The sequence below is a fragment of the Leptonychotes weddellii genome, chromosome 15 (assembly GCF_054177405.1).
Source record: "Leptonychotes weddellii isolate Sample4059 chromosome 15, ASM5417740v2, whole genome shotgun sequence".
Taxonomy (NCBI): domain Eukaryota; kingdom Metazoa; phylum Chordata; class Mammalia; order Carnivora; family Phocidae; genus Leptonychotes; species Leptonychotes weddellii.
Genome location: NC_138383.1, coordinates 18,337,034 through 18,359,808, shown reverse-complemented (window position 1 = coordinate 18,359,808; position 22,775 = coordinate 18,337,034). Strand labels below are relative to the sequence as shown.

The 22,775-nt window shown below is 45.1% G+C and overlaps 2 protein-coding genes across 4 annotated transcripts in view; both read right to left on the bottom strand.

Moving 5' to 3' along the window:
* Positions 1-26: 26 nt before the first annotated feature.
* KLHL11 (kelch like family member 11) lies at positions 27-10,365 on the bottom strand. The gene is made up of 2 exons (XM_006744359.3): positions 9,756-10,365; positions 27-5,499 (listed from the first exon to the last, which is right to left on the bottom strand). The coding sequence occupies exons 1-2, from the start codon at positions 10,298-10,300 to the stop codon at positions 3,918-3,920; spliced, it is 2,127 nt and encodes a 708-aa protein (XP_006744422.1). The 5' UTR covers positions 10,301-10,365; the 3' UTR covers positions 27-3,917.
* A 1,060-nt stretch (positions 10,366-11,425) lies between these two features.
* Positions 11,426-22,775, bottom strand: part of ACLY (ATP citrate lyase) — a 42,797-nt gene continuing 31,447 nt past the window's right edge. For all 3 annotated transcript variants that reach the window (XM_031040207.2, XM_081805009.1, XM_031040208.2), the window contains 9 exons: positions 20,270-20,397; positions 19,349-19,442; positions 16,679-16,833; positions 15,234-15,384; positions 14,890-15,033; positions 13,808-13,921; positions 13,365-13,447; positions 13,009-13,085; positions 11,426-12,408 (listed from right to left, as the gene is read on the bottom strand). In XM_031040207.2, coding sequence (XP_030896067.1) covers positions 12,314-12,408; positions 13,009-13,085; positions 13,365-13,447; positions 13,808-13,921; positions 14,890-15,033; positions 15,234-15,384; positions 16,679-16,833; positions 19,349-19,442; positions 20,270-20,397 — 1,041 coding nt within the window. In that variant the 3' untranslated portion in view covers positions 11,426-12,313. The remainder of the gene's footprint in view (positions 12,409-13,008; positions 13,086-13,364; positions 13,448-13,807; positions 13,922-14,889; positions 15,034-15,233; positions 15,385-16,678; positions 16,834-19,348; positions 19,443-20,269; positions 20,398-22,775) is intronic.

Sequence of the window (22,775 nt, the reverse complement as noted above, 5' to 3'; positions counted from 1 at the left end):
AGAAAAATCACACAGTACAAACCAGCTCTAAAGAAATATGTTTATTTAAAACTTACATTGAGACAATTAATAGCTTCAACACAGAACAAGATAGCTTTAGGAACATAAAACAAGCTATTTTACAATGTAATGTCTCAAAGCATCCTAAATTCTACATCTCCTCTGACTTAAAGGGAGAGAGCCAAGATTATACTTTCAGTAGAGTAGGGGCTTGGATACTGACAGCCCAAAAAACCCACCGCGTATCAACTTGAACTAAATATGTATTTTACAAATAACTCAATGAGCCCTAGCACATAGATCATAATCTTCAAACATCTAACAAGCTTAATTTTTCACAAGTGCATTATGCAGGAGGATTAAGTTAACAAGTGCTCTACTGTATGTGCTTCAATGTCAGACATTCGTAATGATGCTCAGAGAGTAAGACAAAAGCCCTACCAAGGTAATCAACAAAGCCGTTATTTGGCTGTCTAATTAAATTCCTTGAAGCAAGATGACTACTATATTATGTTATTGTTACTGTATTACTCACTCAACTATGAGCTGTTTTGTTTCCAAGGACCAGAACACGTTATGTAGGCATTATAACAGCAACAAAAATGGACTATTCTCAAGAAAGCAACAAACTGGAGTGATGGACCGTGCCAAAATGTTTGACAATTAAAGGAGAGACTGAACTGTTTCTCAAATATTCTACAGTTAAATGGCAACCTATAAATACCCTATTTTTCTAGTGGAGGCAGGGAACTTGCTTCACAATTCTGTGAACTTTCAAAAGACAGGAAGTGTGGCCAACATACCCTCTCTATTTGAGCTTAATTTGACGAAAGTACAAAAAAAGTCCCTTTAGTTATGCTTGATTAGGCCAAGTAACTAAAATACACAATTTAGCTTACTTGTCTACCTATAGAATAGTGTCTTACTAGGATTATGAAGCAGAGAATGAAGTATTTAAACATACCACATGCTACACTAGTCAAGAAACAAAGAAAAAAGTGTGCCCTAGAAACTGCCTTACCAGCGACCTGAAAAGTTTAAAAAACAAAAGCACACAAATCTTTGATAAACACTACCTTTCCAGCTTCAAACCTGTGTTTTTATATATATTAGTGTTTTAAAAGTTTGGTCCCAACAATACTATATAAAACTAAGTGATCAAAACAAAACTGGTATCAATGAATTGAGATTTTTTCCCTTAGTAAAATATCTTTGAATTGGCACAGCAAAAGCAAAGTTGGATATCAAGATATACAAGACTCATCATGCAAACAACTGCAAGTGAAATGTATTACTTAAACACTAAGCTCATGACTGACATTCTCAATAGATACCACAGGTTTGTTTTTTTAAAGCCATGGTGGGGTAGGTGTAAAGGATATCCATTCTAAGATATAAATAGCACTCAAAATTATGTATAGGTATTATTTTTTTGGTATAATCAATTCCTCTTTTCCTTCCACAAAACAAAACCAAAAGCAACAAGAACAAAAGGTCTGCTTGAATATATGTTAAGCTGTCCTTTTTAAAGCTATATTTTTAACTGCTTAAATTACCAAACACACTCTTTCTAAGTTTTCATCAAAACGGAAATTTCTTTCCCAAAGAGCCATTTTAGGCTGGTTAACATAGTCAGAACCTTTCTAAATACTCTGGAAGTTATTTCCAGTTTAGATTTCAGAATGTCAGCCTTGAACAGATTTAAGCAAATCTGGTTTCCTTCCTTATTAACAAGTTAGTTAGGATATTTCAGAAACACAAGTTATTGATGTGAAGTCACACATGTGTGAATTCAAATATGAAAATTAGAAATTCAGTCGTCAGGAAAACCTGCACACATCATGCAAGGAAGGACTTACCCCTTCTTTTCAGCCATGGCCTAGGTTGCCTGCTGAGTTAAAAAAAACAACAGTTTCAATCAAGTTTTCAAAACCAGATTATACCTAAATCTTAGAGGAGTTAGAACTTGTCACATACGTGAAAAAAGACCACCCCCCAAATAACTTGGTAACAACGGTCTCAGAAGACAACGCTAAGATCCCAAAACTTTACATCACACCTTCTAGAGAGAAACTGCCATTGTAGTGAGCTACTAAATTATTTCACCACCACCAAGAAAAGGAAGTTTGCTAGCCAGCATAGTCTATCAGAGAGGAGAACATCACTCAATGAGCTTTTCTGTCTCACTTGCATAGACCTCAACTCAGAATTAGCACTTCCCAGAAATGGCTTTTTTTAAAATAACTACAAACGGAAATTGATAAAACAGTAGAGATGGCACAGGATAATATGTCCTCATACAGAAACAAGACTTGAAGTTTACTACCCCCACCCCAATCTAAATGAAATGGTTTTAAAGCAGATTTCCAACACATTTATTGACAAACTTTGTCCTAGGCAGGGATACTAATTTAGAAATTTCAGGGAAGTTCTTGGTATAGAGTCCAAGGGCTAAATATTAATAGTCTTGCAGCAAATTGAGAGCCAAAATTTCTAGTTGTGCTTTTTCTCTTTTGATGTTTGATACAATAAGGAGGTTAATTATAATGGACTAGGGAAAAAAATAATCACTGCACTTGGAATTCAACTTCTAGAACAATATTCTGGAATGTCTAAGGAGATAGACATTCTGAAAGAAACAAGAAACATATAATGGACCCCTTCTGCAAGCCATTAGGGCAGGAGTCCTCTAAGCTGAGTGCTAGTTCGTATAAAGTTTGGGAGTGTTAGAGAATCAGAAGAATGCATAAAATAAATAAAAGGTAACTAAAGCAATACATTTTTAAGAGCCATAATTGTGTACCTAAATTTGGTATTCTAGGCTCAAAGTTCCAATAAAAGCCTAGGGCAACTGGATAAAATAGTAGAACAACCAGGGCTGAGAAACAATAAGGCTTCTCTTTAGCAACATTTCTCTAAATTGTCACTTTCCTTCCCATTTTGGAAAAAGTTTCTTTTAGAAAGGAATGAGGATTCTATACAATATACATTAGAGCAAAATTTAACACTGAAGGCACTGAGTGTCGATTGTCATAGGCATTATTTACACACTCAGTAATTTATCCTCAAGTAAGCCTGCAACTCCTGAAAAAAGTGTTTAAATGTTTTAATGCCTTTGATTGCTCAGTCTACACTAACAATACTTTTCTTCTTAGAGAAACAAATTTCACATATATACCTTCCTCTATATTAAATCAATCAGCCAAAGATCAATACTCTTGTCAACCACCATCATCTCAGAACGATGGCTCCAAGTTTCCAACAGTTGCTGAAGAAATGAAAAATATTCAAAAATCAGTGAGCCAATCACAAATTTCTCATCAGTCATCTCTTCTAGAGAGAAGCAAAACAGAAGTTCTAGATAAGCACATACAACAAAATATCAATGCAAATATTCTGAAATCATCTCGCTGAAATATTGTGCTTTTCCCTTCAAATCTCAGTGTCACTATTGCACATACTTCCTGCAGATGAGGGCTCAATGCATAAATTCTGCCCTTTTCAAAACCAGCCATTCAGGAGAAAATCAAAAGGAATATCAAAGTATATGTGCAAATAAACTGTTGCTTAAAACATGTTCAAAACAGTAAGTCCCTAAGACAAAGGAGTTTTAACTTGTTGGCGGAAAAACAGCCAAGTGACTATCCCTGGGTTTTCCACTTGTCATTAATAAGATCTCATTTAGCTGGCACATCCACACAAACCAAAGACATAAAAAGACTACAAACCAACAAAAGTTACCACATAGTAAATCGAGTTTCCCATTCTTCAGTTTTTTAACTCTATTTCCTTTATATGGGGCAATAATCAGTTTAGGTAGAAAATAAGTTATCGACATACTTTCTCAAGTAACAGTCTGGGTATCCTCAGCCTCACGAAACAGGTACAACTGTTTGAAGCTGCACCTATCAGAGAACCTAGCATTCAATCTGAGAGCTCGGCACTCGTCGCATGTTTAGGGCGTGCCGATGTATTTCTTGCATCTGTCTGATCCGGTCCTTCTGCCACATTAAGTTTTGAGGCATAGGATATCTCTGGGTGCCATGCAAGTACCGGTATGGGATTCTCACATGGCAAGCAGTGGCTCTACAACGTGGCTGTGGCATGGGGGGAAGAAGCATCCACCGCTTTCTTTCCGCACAATACCGGTAGGCTTCTTTCCGATACTGTTTGTCAATATCGTCACTGTTTTTCCAGCCTCCAATAATGAAAACATCATCTTTGTAATAGCAGATGGCTGCTCCTTCGATGCTTAGGACTTCTGGAGGTAAGCTTTCAAGGATCTCGTCGGAAACTTGGCTGGCAATTTTTCTTACTGCCTCTTCATTTTCTAAAGAATAACTCTTAGGACAGCATGATGCTGTCTGATAAAAGTTTGAATTGACCACGGACATTTGGAAAAAGCAGTAATTGTCAATAAGTGGCAAAGATTCCACATCTTGCCACTGTCGAGTCTCCGTATCATAGCAAGTAATTACAGCCTTTAATCCGTCTTCCGTGTCCCGGTCCACAGGAGTGCGGGCGGCAATGTACACAAACCGGTCTTCAATGGCTAGCGCTTTGACATCTCGAAGAATCTTTGGTGCCGATTCCAAGTTGTGCCATTTATCAAGCTCAGGATTATAAACAGTCACATCTTTGAAGCCAGGACTAAAGTTGCCATGTCCTCCAATGCTGTAGAGCTTCCCTTTGACTTCTGTTAACCCAAAAGAATGCTTCCTTGTCATCAGACTACAAACATGTTCCCACGTATTCAAATTTGGGTTGTATCTTTCCACAGTTTTAGCAAACCCTGGTTCCATTGATCCAGCAACATACACATAGGACTCTGTTACTGCAACAGCATGTCCATCAAGGTGATTATGAATATGGGGCAGGTTTACCCATCTGTCCTCATCGACAAAATATCCCACACATTCACTTAAATAATCCCCTCCTTCTGACACGCCTCCAATAACCATGATCACGTCCATGTTTTGCCCATAGCGAGGTAATAAGGAGACATGAGAGGCGGGATGCTGGAAGGTGCCAGACTGTATGTTTTCAGCCCTCAGAGCATGCCTCTCTACTGCATCGGCCACTAACTTGACGCAAACTTCGTTATTGGCCACCAGCCTCTCTGGTTTGACATGCCGAGTAAGGTATGTAGGTTTCATCTGGGACAATCTGAGCAATTTAAAAAGTTCTTCAAAGTATCTTTCTCTCTCCTCAGCATTTCTCTGAACCCACTTCAAAACTGTTTCAAAGAGAACCTCTTCGGAATCCACCGTAATTTCCAAGTCCGACAACCAGTCTCGAATGAGATGGAAAGGTAAGGTATAAAATTCTTCATCCTGAATTACTTTGTGGAAATTTCTCCGTATCATATCGGCAGCTTTCAGAGCAAGTTGGCTCAAGGTATACATGTGAGCTAAGCTATGAATGGCCACACAATTAGAGAGATGAAGTTTTTTCTTGAGAAATTCTCCACAAAATTCTTTTAAACGAATTAAAAGGAACCTAAAATCAAGAAAAAGAAATTTTCAAATGTGCATATTTTTTGTGGTTGCATTTTAAGAACATCTGAATTATACAAATTAAAATAGTAAGCTTCGGGCGCCTGGGTGGCTCAGATGGTTAAGCGTCTGCCTTCGGCTCAGGTCATGGTCCCGGAGTCCTGGGATCGAGTCCCGCATCGGGCTCCCCGCTCTGCGGGAAATCTGCTTCTCCCTCTACCTCTCTCTCTCTCTCATGAATAAATAAATAAAATCTTTAAAAAAATAAAATAAAATAAAATAGTAAGCTTCATCTCACTTTATGCCTAACATCTGAAAAAAGGCAAATCCCCCCAAATTAAAAAGGATTATGCTGAAAAGTATATTTAAAAGCATAAAGTCATCTTTATATAGGATATATTTTAAATTATTTGTATTATACAGTTTATATATAGTTATACATGATACATACAACACACACACACAATGGAGAGTTCTTCATAATGTAAGGTTTCCTGAAATATATCCTTTAATAAAGTACAAGAGTCAAAGACAAATACATATGATCTCACTCATATGTGGAATTTAAGAAACAAAACAAACATGCAAAGGAAAAAAAGAGAGACAAACCAAGAAACAGACTCTTAACTATAGAGAACTGATGGCTACCAAAGGGGAGGAGGGAGGTTGAAATGGGTGATGGGGATTGGGGAGTGCACTTATCATGGTGAGCACTGGGTAATGTATAGAATTGTTGAATTACTGGGGCGCCTGGGTGGCTCAGTCGTTAAGCGTCTGCCTTCGGCTCAGGTCATGATCCCGGGATCCTGGGATCGAGCCCCACATCGGGCTCTCTGCTCAGCGGGAAGCCTGCTTCTCCCTCTCCCACTCCCCCTGCTTGTGTTCCCTCTCTCGCTGTGTCTCTCTCTGTCAAATAAATAAATAAAAAATCTTTAAAAAAAAAAAAAAAGAATTGTTGAATTACTATGTAGTACACTTGAAACTAATATAACACTGTATGTTAACTATACTGGAATTAAAATAAAAAACTTAAAATAAAAAAATAAAATACAATAGTCCCACACTTTATTTTTATTGGCAAAGGCAAATCCCAATCCCAATTTGTCTATGCCATTCCTGTCCTAATCCTCTGTCAACCACCAGCCTTTTCTTCAATGAGGCAGGATCTCAGGGAAGAGACTTTATTAAGCCTTGACTAGATGCTACAAGAACTGTGGCTCCTGGGAGGCTATGTCTGCTCAAATATCAGAAGGAACAGCAGTGGAAGCCTCGTGTCAGAGGTTTTAATCGCCTCTTCACCAGTTTTCTCCTTGGGCGGCAGATGATGGGGGCAGGAGATGGTGCTGGGCGGGTGCAGCCTGAGTTGGGTTCTCATTAAAGCAGGGGTGGCAAGGCAAACTCAAACAACAATAACAAACATATGAAAGTGGTTTGGCATGTAGCTGACCAGAAGTTGTCTGCCCACCTAAACTCACTGACTCATATTCCCTTGGATAGGGTGTTTGGAAACACTGCTCTATGAAAACAACAGCTATCATACACTAGGCATTTGCCGTGTGCTGGGCAGTGTGCTGGACACTTCCTATTATTTCCTTATAAGTACCCTTGAAGGAAGGTATGATCAACAGACAGTATATGGGTGGTAGGGAGAGGGACGCTGCCTCAGAGCTGATGGGTAAGATTAGATGTGATGGTTGCAAGGCACTTAGAACAGTGTCTAACACCAGGCAGCTGCTAAAGCAGCTGACAGATGGAGAGAAGTTACAAGTTTTAAGTAAATTGCCTGGGATGTTCTCTCATCACCTCCAATTCCCCTATAAAGCAGGGGCAAATTTGAAAAATAAGCCCACACGACAGACACAAACATAGCTTGAGCGATTGCAATGACCCTTCTCTACCCATTTTCATTCTACAAACATCCCTCTCTCAGATCTGTACCTGCCCCCATCCTTTCTCACCCTCTAATGAATGACCCACCCTTGGGCTTTGAGAAAACAGAAATCAGGCAGAAACTCCATCTCCCCATCGCCCAATCTGCTTGCAGCTCTATCCTATACTCTGCCTTCCCTGTCCAACTTTTCCATTTTAAATATGGATTCTATCCCCTTCTTGGTTTTAAGGACTTTGCTCCTGCAATTATTCCCCTACTTCTGTAACATCAATTTCTCCTCCACTGATTTTTTTTTTTTCAAGCACACAAACAAGCTCATCTCCTATCTTAGAGGGGGGGAAAAGACCTCCCCTGACTCTTCCCAAACATTTCCATGTGTATCATTATTCTGACCCTCTTTATAGGAAAAATTTAAATGGCTCTTGTTAATGCCATCAAGGACCTCTATTACTGCCAAATCCAGCAATCTATTATGGTTGACGGAGTTGACGTGATTAGGCTACTCCCTCCTCTACACCCTGTGAGACCCATCTCCTCTGCTGGTTCCTTAACATTTTGGAACCCCAGGGCTCAATCCTGCCCTTTCTCTGTCTACACTCTCTTCCTAAGTAATTTCATCCAGTCCCATGGCTTTAATTACCATCTATATGCCATATTCCTCCCAATCTCTAGCTCCCAATGTTCTTATATCCAACTGCCTCCTCAGACATTCCCTGGACCAAAACCAAACTCCTGATCTTCCTCCCAAACTTGCTTTCCTACATTCTTCCACGTCTTAATAAATAAATAACCCTATCTTTCCAATTGCTCGGATCAAAAAACTAGCAGTCTTTTCCCTTACACTCTACATCAAACCCACCAGCAAATTCGTCTCCTCTACCTTCAAAACATATCTAGAATTGAAGCGCTAATCACCTTTACTTTTCTTCGATCCAAGCCTCTACCACCATTCCAACCTCCTAATCTCTCTGCTCTGCCCAGAAGCCCCATCCTGTTTTCAACACAGCAGATTCTTCAAATCAGACTGCATTGTTCCTCTGCTCCTAAAGCAAAATTCTTCAAATCAGATTGCATCATTCCTTTGCCCCCAAAACCTTCCCATCTCATACTCATTCAGAGTAAGAGCTCCTTCCACAGGCTGCAAGGCCTTTGGAATCCAAGCTCCATGGAAACTAGATCCATCCCCATCACCACCCTGAGGGGCCTCTCCCACCCTCTCCACCTGCATCCATTTGATCCAGCCACACTGGCATCCTGCTATTCTCTAACATCCAGATAAGCTCCACCTCACGGCCTTTCCACCTGTGTTCCCTACCTGAAATACTCTACCTCATCTCCTTAGGTTCTTTGCAAAATGTCTTCTTCATTAGGTATTCTCTATGTACCCAATTAAAAAACACAGTTCCTCTCCACCAGCACTTTCTATATGTCCTTACCATGCTGTATTTTTCATCAAAGCTATAACAATCATCTGACATGCTATTTTACTTATTTATTGTCCATCTACCAAGGTAAGTGCAACAAGGAAAGGGACTTTTATCTGTTTTGTTCACCACTGAATTCCCAGCACCTGGGAACCCGGTGTCTGATCTGATGCATCACAGGCACTCAATAGGTATTTGTTAAAATAATGTACCTGTAACACAATACTGCCAAAACAGACTCCTCCATATCTCTAAAAATGGCATTCGCCTGCCTCCTAACCATTCTCTGAAGCATCCATTCCTACCCCTTACAGTCCATTTCTCACAGTAGCAGAATCGGCTTTTAAAATAATTAAATCAGGAGATTTCTTCACCCAGCTTGCCATCGCACAGTAAAAAAAAAAAAATCAAACTCCTTATTTCAATGCATTTCACACACCCTTCACCTACGAGATCCAGCTCCACTGGATATTTCTTTTAGTTCTTTAAGCCAAACTGGGTCCTGCCAGAAGGCCTTTGCGCTATCTGCCTGGAATGTTCATTTCCCATCTTTGCACGGTAGGTCTTTCTTGCCGTTTGGAGGTCGGTTTAAACGTCACCTCCTCAGAAAGGCCTTTCCTCTACCCAATCACTATCCTTTCATCCTTTTTAAATGTCAACACAGCATTGATTACACGCAGACTTTCTTTTTCATTGCCTTTGTCCCTCCACCTGGAATCTGAGCTCCCTAAGAGCAGGGCGCCCTCGTCAGACTGGTCGGCTGCATCCTCAGTACCCAGAGCAGTGGTGCCCCACAGCACACAGCAGGCGCTCAATAAGTATCAAACAAATGCATTTCCTCGGGGTCGCACTGCCTCCCTGCCTCCCCCGCCGCCTCCCTGGATGAGGCCCTCGGTGGGCGAGCATCCCCACCGCCCCGCGCGCGGCCCTCCGCATCCCGCCTACCTGTCGGCCAACTCCAGCACCTCGTGCACGCTGCCCGTGCTGACGCGGATGCGCCCGGTGTACATGTATTCGATAACGGCTTCCACCGTGTCGGGCTCGGGCCCAGGCTCGGAGCTCCACTTGCGCATCTCCACTCGGCCCGAGCGGGACTCCGAGAACTGGCCCGAGAGTAGGGGCGTGAAGTACTCGGTGGCGGCGGCCAGCACCGAGCGGTGGGCCCGGAACTCGCGGCCTCCCGCGCCGCCGAAGCATAAGGTAATGTCGCAGAAGAGGCCCTGGCGCCGCTGCTCGTTCTGCCTCCAAGACAGCTCCGAGCAGTGAGAGCTGCACTCGAAATCCTCGGCCTCCGGGCCCGGATCGCCCCCGCTCGCCTCCATTGCAGATATGCCGGGCCCAGACCCGAAGTCCACCGTGCCGCTGCCTCGGACTTCGGCGGCCAGCCCTGCCGAGCCGGCGGCGGCCGTCTCCATGCTCTCCATCTCTAGCACCTGAAGAGATGCGGCCGCGGCTGCCGCCGCAGCCGCAGCCACCGCCGCCGCCGCCATCTTGACGCCGCCGCGCCCGACCTCCGCAGTCTCGGAACGATCCAGCCGTTCTGGTGCGACACAGAGGGATTCTGGGAATAAATAGTGGGCGCGGGGCGGAGCCGGGCGCCGCTGGTGTGCGCACGCGCGCACGCGCCCACCCGGAGCCGTCCTACCTTGGAGAGGGCTGGAAGGTGCTGCTTCCCCAGACGTCCCACCCAAGTCTCGGTGGGAGAGTGGCTTGTCTCCTTCCCCTTAGAGTAGCATGCTCTTCATGGTCATTTTGTACAACAAAAGCCAACCTGGACCATCAAGCCATTGTTAGTGTCTCGGGTGGCAACAGTGGACTTTTACCTAAAATTTAAAATGAATTTGGAGTAAACAAAAAAGAGAAAAGGTTTGAGACCGAGACCGAGCTAAGCAGATGAGGGTGAGCAAGTTACTTAGTATTTATCTTCTAAAAATGAGATAGTGTCTATGTTGGGAGATCGCTGTGAGGATTAAACGAGATTCTTGTGTTTTACGTAGTGCTTGATCCGCAGTTATTGTTCCATACATACTTGTCAAAAAGATCAATAGAAGCCACTTTGTGGGTTTAAGCAAGGGAGTGGCTTAGTTAGATTCGTGTTTTAAAATAGCACTGGTGGCTCTAGAAATAATGAAAAAGTGGCACTAGGTGTACTCGTTAGACCAGATATAGATGGATTGGAGGGATAATGAAAGGATAAATCCATAGGAAGTGGCAACCAGAGAGAAGTGGAAGAAAGGAGGACTCTCTTTGGGTAGAGCTTTGGTTCTTCACTGAGAAAGGGAGAGGTACAGATTTAGGGGAGAAGATAGGGTTTTTGTTTTGTTTTTAAATTTTATTTGTTCACCATTTTTTTTAGTTGATTTTTTAGTAATCTCTACAACCAAGATGGGGCTCAAACTCATAACCCTGAGATCGAGTCGTATGCTCCACTAACTGAACCAGCCAGGACCCCCCTTAGGGGGTTTTCTTTGAAGCTAGTGTTTTGGTTAGTTCTTTCTGTGTGTGTGTATGAAGAGGCGGACGAACATTTAAAAAAATGACATGTAGTAAAACCGTAAGTATATATACGTTCAAAGGAATACAGAGGAAAGGATATGGAGGACATGAGACAGTAGTGTGTCTTCATTATTACTGGATAGTTTATTGAAACCAAACTGATAATACAGAGAAGAGACTGAGGTGGCAGCTGCCAGAATCTTGGTGGATTACAGATGCAAACTGGCTGGAGACGAGTCCTTGAACCCACACTTCTGTAACAGACTGATAAATCAGTTGCATAAATAGAGAGAATGAAAGACACGAGACATTTCACAGCTTTTCGCTTTCCATTTCTGTTTTAAACATATGTATGTTACAACTTTACATTTTAAATTACCACGCCACGGATTTTGTGACAATGGCTAAGAATGCAATGGTCCCATCCCCCTGATATAAGCAAAGTTTGGTCTGCAACGTACAACATTTCAGTGAGATACCAAACCCTTAACACATAACACATAAAAAGATCTTTAAAAATCAGATTAACACAATGCCTTCGGGTTATACAAGGAAGAACGGGAAAGTGGAAAAATAAGACATTAGGGAAGCTTTTAATTGATAGTGTCTTGAGATCTTAAAAGTTTCATTCCCTTACTCCAAGGGGAAAAAAAAATTTTTTTTAACTAATGGAAAAAAGAAAGCAACATCATAACACCCTACAATGAGGAAAAACACTATCCTTACAGTGCTTAGATGCTTCCATATAATAAATACAGCAGGTAGCAGAGCAAATGTCACAATTTATTGGCTTGGTTTTTATTTCTATGCTTATAAAAAAAATACTAAGCTTCATTGCGTATACTGAACAGTGTTAGCCCGTGGCTGTCTTCGGTGCCTGCACACCAGTGGCTGTTTACATTCCAGGCCCATCCTAGAGCAAACTCCCGTACCAGCTGTCTGCACGCTGTTTGTTTCCCAGGGGAGGGGTTCTTGTCTTCACTTTACTGCAAAGGGTTCCTGGCTCATTACATGGTCATGTGTTCCGGAAGAACATACGAAATATCATCCCACGGGTGACGATACAGCCCCTGCTTCAGCCTCTTCTGATCGAGATAGTGTCCTGAAATATGGAGCAAAGGCATCTTTTTAATAAGAGGTGGTGAGTCTGTTAAAAGTCTGGTGAGGGGGAGAGGATAAGGAGGAGAAATCTTTCTAATACAAAAAAATGAGAAAGTAAATCCAGATCCACTGCATACGTGTATGGCAGCCTGGGTAAAAGGCAACTGTTAGATTTCATTCTGTTTTCCTGGGCTAGCAGTCAGTCATTTCCAAGAACAAAGGAACAAAGATAAAGGGGGACTTAAAGTAAGAAAGGAAGAATTAGGAACAATGATGAAGATAACGTGACACGTAGAAACTTGCCACATAAGTAAGTGTTAGAGCTGAACCATCGGAGGAAACCAAACTGAATTCTTTTTTTTTTTTTTTTTAAGATTTTATTTATTTGAGTGAGTGAGTGAGCGAGAGAGAGAGAGTGCAAGCAAGAGTGGTGGGGAGGGGCAGAGGGAGAAGCAGGCTCCCCGCTGAGCAGGGGACCTGATGCAGCTCGATCCCAGGACTCTGGGATCATGACCTGAGCCGAAGGCAGACACTTAACCCACTGAGCCACCCAGGCGACCCCAAACTGAATTCTTAATAACAACAACAACTACCAACTCACCAATGAAGCCCATACTCCTTCCCAACACAAAGATGCCATTGAGGGCTCCAATGTCAATATATTCATCAGCTTCCTCCCTGCAACACATAATCAACCTGTGGTTTTAAAACAGCTCACGTGACTGCCCTCCTCCCCACAGACAGTACAACTTCTGCCCTAGAATGAGAAGCTAGCTCTCTTTGGTTTCAAAGTAGAGAAAGGGTGCTCTGGGTGGTTAAGAGTAGAGATAATTTTTGTTTTCTTTATACCTCTCCATATTTTCTAAATCCTCTGTAATGAGCATGCACTGCTTTTAGAACTGGAAGGAAACAACAAGCATCAATAATTGTTAAAAAGAAAATGGCCGCACAGCTCACCGGGTAAAGGACCCACAGTTTCTAAGCATGTCTACAAATGCAACTCCGATGAAACCGTCTACATTCAGGATAAGATTTGGTTTCTGGGAAGGCAAAAAATTAAAAGCACTTATTATTTCTCATTTTTTCTTTGTAATTTTCCACAATTACTACTACTAACCTAACTACAAATTCTGACCACAACTTACAAACCTCCCACCAAAACATCCCAGCTGGTTAGAAAAGGAAGTGTCAGTTTAATTCCCAATGTCTAGCAGAGGACCCAGCACCTAATTGACATGTGGTATGTATCTGTTGAACTTAGCAGTGCAACAGAAATAGAATTTCCCAGAAAACCAGGTTTGATTTTGGCTGCATAATCAAAATGTAGGCTGGCTCTTGTTTTCCCCAAGTAATGCACCCACAAGCTATGATTTGGGAATTAGGGACATTTTCTCTTTTACCTTCGAGGTGGTAATCTTCTCGACTTCCAGCGCATAGTCAAGCAGAGGGGTGGCGGGGAAGTGCTGTTTGACGTAATCTTTGAGGATCTGCACTCGCATGTCTGGGTTGTTTATCTAGAAAGTGACCCAAAGTTACAGAGGAACCTACCCTAACACAGGTATTAAGAGACATGTTTGCACTCCTGCCACAGATGGGAGTGTACCATATCCGGGAGGTGTGTTTCAGGGACCTGATCCACATGTCTGATTCCGTGCAGCACAGACGATGACACTGCTGTGAGGCTTAAGGTTTCTGAAGTCTTTTATGTCACCAACAAGGAACCGAGACCCGGAGATGTTAACTGCGTTTGCCACAGGCCACAGGCCTCGGTTTAAGCAGCAAGGGGCCAGGGCTCACCTACTCTCCAACCAAAAGTCTTAGGTTCTGGCCTCTAACCATGCTGCCCACTAGTTCAGCAGCCTCATCAAGCCATAACAGAGTTCGACAGAGTTCTTCATTTCTAAACTGGCAAGCACTTATTGGTGTGGGGCAGCAGAGCATCCCTGAAATTTTAAGGAAAGCCCTGGACCTGCCATGCATGGGGTTACACCATCTGTTAAGAGACCCACGCTAAGCAATAATGGGTCAGTGGGGCAGGGAGGTAGTTCAGGCACCAGCGAACTCCAATACTACAGTGACCTCAGCCACCGCCTATCGGCTCTCAGGCAGACAGCGCTGCTCCAGCCCACAGCATAGGGCCTCTTTCGGAGAGGATGTCACATCTGTGCTGCCACACTCAGGCTTTTTGGTTCCTCCTTTCTGGAGTCTATACTGACCTAGCATGTCTCTTCACTAAGGGAGGTGGTCACTGTGGCTGCAAAGCCTGGATGGAATGTTCCTCAGAACGAACACGGTCCCTGATTCTAATGCAGTTTAAGGGCATTCTGTATTATAATGGAAAAATAGCTGCCTTATCTTTGACATCTGTCAACACAGCCAAAGCTTTGGAGTTAAGAGTCAGGAGCCTAGGTTCCCAACTAGAACAATGCTGTCTCGTCACCATCCACCTGCAGATCGGTCCTTAAGGAGAGCCACAACTTACCGATTTCACTCGGTGACCGATGCCCATGATCAGCTTTCCTTCCTTCTTCATCTTGTTCACAAACTCCATGGGGATAATACCACTGTCAAAGGCTTTGCTGAACATCTTGGCAGCGGCATCCAGGGCACCCCCAAACCGGTCCCCCTGTGGGACAAGCAAGCCCACGTTGCCCTGAGCTGGAAGAGCCTCCTTCAGCTTCGCAGACCAATTTGGTATGCCCCGAATTGCCCTGTCACGGGGTTTTACACTCCAAGGCCCCTTCTAGGACCCCGTGGCAGCCAAGTGCATGTCGCCAAAGCCATTTATCCCCTGCAGTTCTCCCTTCCCAGGATGCCAGTACTCACAATAGTGAGCAGCCCCGAGGTGAGGCTGGAAACCAGGTCCTTCCCAGCCCGAGCACAGATGATGGTGTTGTGAGCCCCAGACACAGCTGGCCCGTGATCCGCGGTCACCATCAGACACATCTCGATGAACTGGCAGGCATACTTGGGCAACCTAGAGGGGGAGGAAAGGGGCACTAAGAGGAAGGTCAGACAGAGGCGAGCAGCTGGACAGGAGCTCCGCTGACCTGAAGAGCCAAGCTCCTACTTGCTCCCATCCTCCCTCAGTAAGTCACTCACATTCAAGAAGGGTAGCAACTTCACAACCCGTGTCTAATACTATATCAAGCAATCCCAGGGCAAAACCTCCCAATAGCTTTTAAAGATTTTTAAAAATTTATTCCTCTGAGAGAGAATGCAAGCACAAGTAGGGGGGAGGGGCAGAGGGAGAGGGAGAAGCAGACTCTCCACTGAACAGGGAGCCCAATGCCAGGCTCGATCTCAGGACCCCGGGATCATGGCCTGAGCTGAAGGCAGCGTCTTAACCAACCGAGCCACCCAGTTGCCCTGCAAATACTGCTTTTTAAAACAGGGTTAGCTGCCAGGTTTGAAAATCTCTTCTTTAGGCAATGGCTTTCAGCATGAATTACTGCAAGAGAGTGTAACCTCTATTTGTGGCTTCCCTCTATGTGTCAGAGGAAGAAGTGAGACTCCTGTCCCCTTCCCCGTGTAGGAGGCCCCAGGTCTTCTGCAGGGTCCAACGCCCCAACTAATGATTAAGAACAAAGTCTGGAGACATGGGGATGCAAGAGCAGACAGGGAAACCCGCTTAGGTGTTACAACCTGTGAACTCCTCCCAGGAAGGGCCTATAGCAGGACCAAGATCCATCTCTGCAGCTCAGGGCATGACACAAACCAAGACTTTCACCTGGCCTTCTGCCCAGTGCCACCCCAAACCAGGGCTCTGTGAATCAGGTAGTCACTGGCCCCCTTGCCCCACTGTCAGACCTAGGGGAGGGCTAAGTTTGGGAGTTGCAGAGAAACCAATTTTTTTCTAACACTCAGGCTGATAAGAGAGAGGACCCAGTACAAGGGACTTCATGCCTGTTTAGCAACTCTGCCAGGCCTGCACTCTTTGAGCTACCAGACCCATCCAGACCTTTCTCTCAAGAGGCCTACATTTACTCTGTCTCCTTTCCTTAAGAGCACCAAGGACAGGGACTGATCCAAGATCCCTGATGAGGTCATTGCTTTCTACTTCTTAGTCGAGACTGGCTTTTCTGTCCTTGGAAGACCTAGGAACAGCCGGTATCTCTTTCCTCTGACCTTGCAATTGATCTGTGACCATAAAGATTGATCCTGGACATATTCCCCAAGACTGCCCACCTCCACTCCCTGGTCAGGGGAAAACCCTAAACTCTGAGCCACAGATGGTGGGGTCCTGCCATCTTTTGCCCTGCACATCTCACCTTCTCTGGAACCACAGGAGGCCAAGGACCCCGCCAATACCCATCTCCTCCTTGAAGACCTCGGTGATGGGCATGCCCGCGTAGATGAGCTCCTGTCCTCGCTCATCACAGATGCTGGTCATGAATGAGGCAGGTTTGCGGATCAAGCCCAGCTCCTGAGCAGAGTCGGGGGGAGAGGGGAGCAGCACGATGTGACCACAGAACCAGAGTGTCTCAGGTAGGTCTTAAATTCTGACTGCCAAGTACCCTACACTCAGACCAACTCATCCCAAGAAAGAAGTACAAAAGCCCTTTTATTATCTGGTTTTTGTTGTAGAAAATAGGAATGCCAAGCCCACGGCACCCACAGTTCCCATCCACACGTTCGTTTTCACCCCACAAATGTGTCCTAAGGAGAGGGAACGAAGCTCAGAAACCAGCCCAAGGTCACCTGGCTAAAGAATGCAAGAACGAATCTAAAGGGAAATTTTTCTAACACCCCACATTCAGCTGCCAACCCCCCACCAAAATGTAAGGAGGCACGTGGCTGTGGAAATAGGGGATCCCCTCAAGATGTCCTTCACCCAGAAAAAGGGACTGGGTTGAACTCCTAGCTTCCAGAGTTGGGGCAAAATGGGGGCAACATTGCCAACTCTGCCTAGGCCCATTTCTCCAATTATCCCCTATCAATTTTCAGATTAAAAAAAAATTTTTTTTTTTTAATTTTTAAATAAAAATGTGTGTTCTGAGCCTGGAGCACACACTCTGCAATCTCAGCACTAACCACTGGGGAGAAGAGCCCTATCGATTTTAATTTAAAAATGCCTTTCTGCCTTAATGTTTGTCAGTTTAATGGACGTCTATCTGGTTCTCCACTTTTATTTATATATAAAGACACATGGAAAATACACAACACTGTTTTTGTACGTACATTTTTTCATAATCATGATATACTGTCCCGTAATACCCTATTTCCTCAATGAACTTGAACTCCATAAATGTCAGCACATACATAGATCTAGTTCATTCCTTTTAACTAATATACAATTGAGCCATTCTTCCACTGATAACCATTAACTGGAAAAAATCTTCAACACATTTGTGTGAATGCATAATCATTTCCCTGAAGTAGCTTTCTAGATATGGGATTAATATGCCATCAGGTGTGAGTACTCTTTTTTTTTTCTTAGTAGTAATCTCTACACCCAACCTGGGGCTTGAACTCACGACCCCGAGATCAGGAGTCACATGCTCCCCCAACTGAACCAGCCAAGTGCCCCAGGGGCGAGCACTTTTTTATTTTTTAAGTTTTTGAATTTTTTTTTTAATTAGCAAGAGAGAGAGCATGCACACAAGCGCACGAGCAGGGGGAGCAGCAGAGGGAGAGGGAGAAGCAGACTCCCTGCTGAGCAGGGAGCCCCATGTGGGACTCAATCCCAGGACCCTGGGATCATGACCTGAGCCGAAGGCAGACGCTTAACTGACTGAGCCACCCAGGCGCCCCAGGGGCAAACACTTTTAAATCTGATATTCCCCAACTGCCATTCAGGAAGGTTGTGCTCGGTTCCACTCCCACCACCAATGGATGGACAAATGCACCAGTCTCCTCACACCCACAGAAACACAACATATTATTATTTTTTTTTTTTTAAAGATTTTATTTATTTATTTGAGAGAGAGAGAGAATGAGAGACAGAGAGCATGAGAGGGAGGAGGGTCAGAGGGAGAAGCAGACTCCCCGCCAAGCAGGGAGCCCGATGCGGGACTCGATCCCGGGACTCCAAGATCATGACCTGAGCCGAAGGCAGTCGCTTAACCAACTGAGCCACCCAGGCGCCCCGAAACACAACATATTATTGAAGAATTTTTTCTTTGTTGACCCAAAAGGGGAAAATTGGTATCACAGCTTTTCCTTTGGCTCCTTTTTATAATGAGTGAGGCTGAGGGGCCCCTGGGTGGCTCAGTTGGCTGAGCGTCTGCCTTTGGCTCAGGTCGTGATCCCAGGGTCCTGGGATCGAGCCCCGTATTGGGCTCCCTGCTCAGCAGGGAGCCTGCTTCTCCCTCTGCCCCTCCCCCCCCATGTTCTAATAAATAAATAAAATCTTTAAAAATAATTAATAAATAATGATTGAGTGTGAGCATTTACTTTTTCATGTTGAAAGGCCATTTCCTACCCATTTTTCTAGTGGTCTTTTAAAAACTGATTTCAGAGAGTTCTCGTGTCTTAAGAACATTAGCTTTTCATCTCTGCCGCTCAGACAAGCAGGCAGAGAGGACTCTGCTTCACTGTGAAGCCCCGTCGAGCAAGTGCAAACTACTCTAGGGGACACTGTCTGTCTTCAGCCCCCATTGCCAGGCGAGACCACGTGGCTGTGGGAGATACATGCTGCCCTTTGCCCTCTTGCAACCCTGAATCTGTTTTCCCCGTTGGTCGGAAAGGGGCTAGCTCACAAGCTCCAGCACACAAGGAGGGGCTGGAAGCCAAGAATCATCGTCAAGGTTCCTCCGATGCCCTTGGAGTAGAGCTGCCCTCGAGGGCAGGGTTTGGAGGCCAGAGCAGTGATTTACAGGGTTGCCCCAACCAGTAGGGCAGGCCTGGTTTCCAGGAATTCAAGCCAAGTCAACTCAAAACCCACCCCGTCAGCCCCCCAGTCTGCCTCACCCACACTTAGAGGCATATGCAGCACCTACCCTGGCCCAGGAGTAGTCCATTGGCACGGTTGGAGGAGGCACCTCCTGAGCAGGTACAATGACTCCTTTGGCCACAAGATCTTCATACACAGACCTGGGAGGCAGGAGAAGGGGAGGAAAGAAGACAGCCATGTGGACTTTATGCTTCTGGGTGCTTCTAAGCCATCCCAGGAACGCTCCTCCGTCCAACCCCAAAACTCTAGGTTTTCTAGCTCTGCACCCCCTCCTGGCAATGCCTTACACCAGGGGATGCCTTACACCAGTTGGATGCCTGAGAACTGAAGGAAAACAGGTTCTGGCCAAGAACCATCCACCAACGCCACCGGGCTTTACAGGAAGCTGACTCTGGAGGCTAAGGAAGGACAGAGGGGAGGAATGGGAAGACACAGTGGGTTATCCAGTAACTGTTTATCAATCAATTAGAGGTGACACCTTCTAACGGTTTCTATGCCCATTTCTTATTTACAGAACAGCCAAGTAGATAGGCTCAGAAACCGAACATGTTTTAATACCAGTCTGAACGGCCTGTAACTGCTGTGCCTACAAACAAAATAAAACAAAAACCGAGGGGCACCTGGGTGGCTCAGTCGGTTAAGCCGCTGCCTTCGGCTCAGGTCATGATCCCAGGGTCCTGGGATCGAGCCCCGCATCGGGCTCTCTGCTCAGCTGGGGAGCCTGCTTCTCCCTCTCCCTCTGCCTGCCTCTCTGCCTACTTGTTCTCTCTCTCTCTCTGTCAAATAAATAAATTCTTTAAAACAAAAACCGAAAAGTAAGAAAAGATTTCGGACCATCTGTACAGTTGCACTCATCATCTAAAAGGGACCAGGAATTTCAGACACCTCTGTGTCAGAGAGGCTGCAATCCTCACGGGGGACCTGGAAAGGGAGTGGGAGGCTGGCATCCTTCCCACGGTCCACTTACTGGATGATTTCTCCCAGTTCATCAAAGCTCGGGGGCACAAACACTCCTGCCTCCTTCAAAGCCTGGTTCTTGGCTACTGCAGTTTCAGAAGCCTGGTTGGCACAAGCTCCGGCATGGCCAAACTGCACCTGGAAGGCAAAGGGGAGAGGCTTTACCGGGCTTGTTAATCCCCGGAGGGAGAGAACAAAGGCTCCTGGGAATGTTGGTACCCGTTACAGGCTGGACCCTGCTAAACGCTCAATGTTTATCACTTCATTCAAGCCTCACACAGCCTCACTCAATAGGTATGCCGAATGACTCTCAGCTTAAAGAAGAAGAGACCGAAGCACCGAGAAGTTCAGGAGCTTACCGGAGGTCACACAGATACTGTGTGCTGGAGCCAGGCACAAAGCCTGGCGGCCCATCCCCCCGCGCTACCGTCGGGGGTGGGGGTGGGATGGAGAACAGCAGGTAGTTGTGAGCCACTGTGAGAAGTGAAATTACATGCTGGCAACCTTAGGCTAAGCTGACCTCACAGATGGGATCTGATTGTCCTGCCCATGCTTTTTATAAAATAGGTCCAAAATCTCATGTAGGGGCGCCTGGGTGGCTCAGATGGTTAAGCATCTGCCTTCGGCTCAGGTCATGATCCCAAGGGTCCTGGGATTGAGCCCCACATCAGGCTCCTGGCTCAGCAGGGAGCCTACTTCTGCCTCTTCCCCCTGCTCACGCTCTCTCTCTCTGTATCTCTCTGTCTGAAATGAATAAATAAAACCTTAAAAAAAAAAAGTCATGTAAAAATACGAATTCCTAGCGTCTTTTTATTTATTTATTTATTAAAGATTTATTTATTTATCTGAGAGACAGAGAAAGAGCACGCATGAGCAGGGGGGAGGGGCAGAGGGAGAGAAATCCCCAAGCAGACCCCCTGCTGAGTGTGGAGCCTGATGTGGGGCTCAATCCCAGGAGCCTGAGATCATGACCTGAGCCGAAACCAAGAGTCAGATGCCTAACCGACTGCCTTCGGCTCAGGTCAGGATCCCAGAGTCCTGGGATCGAGCCCTGAGTTGGGCTCCCTGCTCAGCGGGGAGTCTGCTTCTCCCTCCATCTGCCTCTTCCCTAGTTTGTGTACGCTCTTGCTCTTTCTCTCTCTCAAATAAATAAAATCTTAAAAAAAAAAAAGTCACGGGGCGCCTGGGTGGCTCAGTCGTTAGGCATCTGCCTTCGGCTCGCGTCATGATCCCAGGGTCCTGGGATCAAGCCCCGCATCGGTCTCCCTGCTCAACGGGGATCCTGCTTCTCCCTCTCCTTCTGCCTGCTGCTCCCCCTGCTTGTGCTCTCTCTGTCTCTGTCAAATAAATAAATAAAGTCTTTAAAAAAAAAGTCAGATTGTAGGTGTCTCGGTTGGGCGACCGACTCCTGATTTCAGCTCAGGTCATAATCTCAGGGTTGTGAGATGGAGCCCCACGTAGGGCTCTGTGCTCAGTGTGGAGTATGCTTGAGATTCTCTCCCTCTGTCCCTCCCCCCTTTTTGTAAATAAATGTAAATAAATTTAGATTTGTTTAAAAAGACAAAAAGTCGAGTTGTCTGTAGGTCTATATTCCCACATGGCAACTATCATCTGGAGCCGACTAGCACCTGCCGCCTTCCACCTGAGCATGCAGTAAGATAAACTCTAAATCCAATGGCACAGGGGTGACTGGCTATGGGAAGGGAACATCAGGAAAGAGAAAACCCATGGGAAGAGCTACACGGTAACTGTGTCTTTGACCACGCAACAGGGAAAATGAGGTTACCAAATGAGATGTGGTTCAAAATCCCGATCAGGGCAGGGTGAGGTGGATCACAGCAACATCTAACCTGCTTGAGTAACACTACATCCAGGCACTTTTCTGCGCACTTGACTCATTTCATCTTTCAGTTGCTATGGCTGCTTCCAGTGAGAAAGGAAACAGAACGCTGGAGGGGTAACGTAACTTGCCCAAGGCTACACAGGTAGCATGCGGTAGCATCTGAACCCAGGCAATGTGGCCTCTCCCTATGTTCTTACCCACTACATATAACAAAAGGGGCCTCAAGTGTGGGAAAGGTCAGGAACTGCCACTCTGGTTAGCGATGCTGGAAAACACATGCTTTAACATGCAGGCTCCCAATGCGTTCTTTATAGGACCAAATCTGCATGGGTGGAAGGGGTGGGAAGGAGAAGAGATTCTGTACTCAAATAAATGGACAATGCTGGGTTCAAGGAAGTTAAACAAGTCTCTTTAACTCTGAGATTCCTCAAAACTAAAACCAAAAAAATTAAAGATTTTATTTACTTATTTTAGAGAGAGAGAGAGAGAAGGAGAAGGAGAGAGAGAGGGACAAGCAGACTCCGCACTGAGCAGTGTGGAGCCCGACACGGGGACTCAATCCCATGACCCTGAGATCATGACCTGAGCTGAGATCAAGAGTCAGATGCTGGGCGCCTGGGTGGCTCAGTTGGTTAAGCGACTGCCTTCGGCTCAGGTCATGATCCTGGAGTCC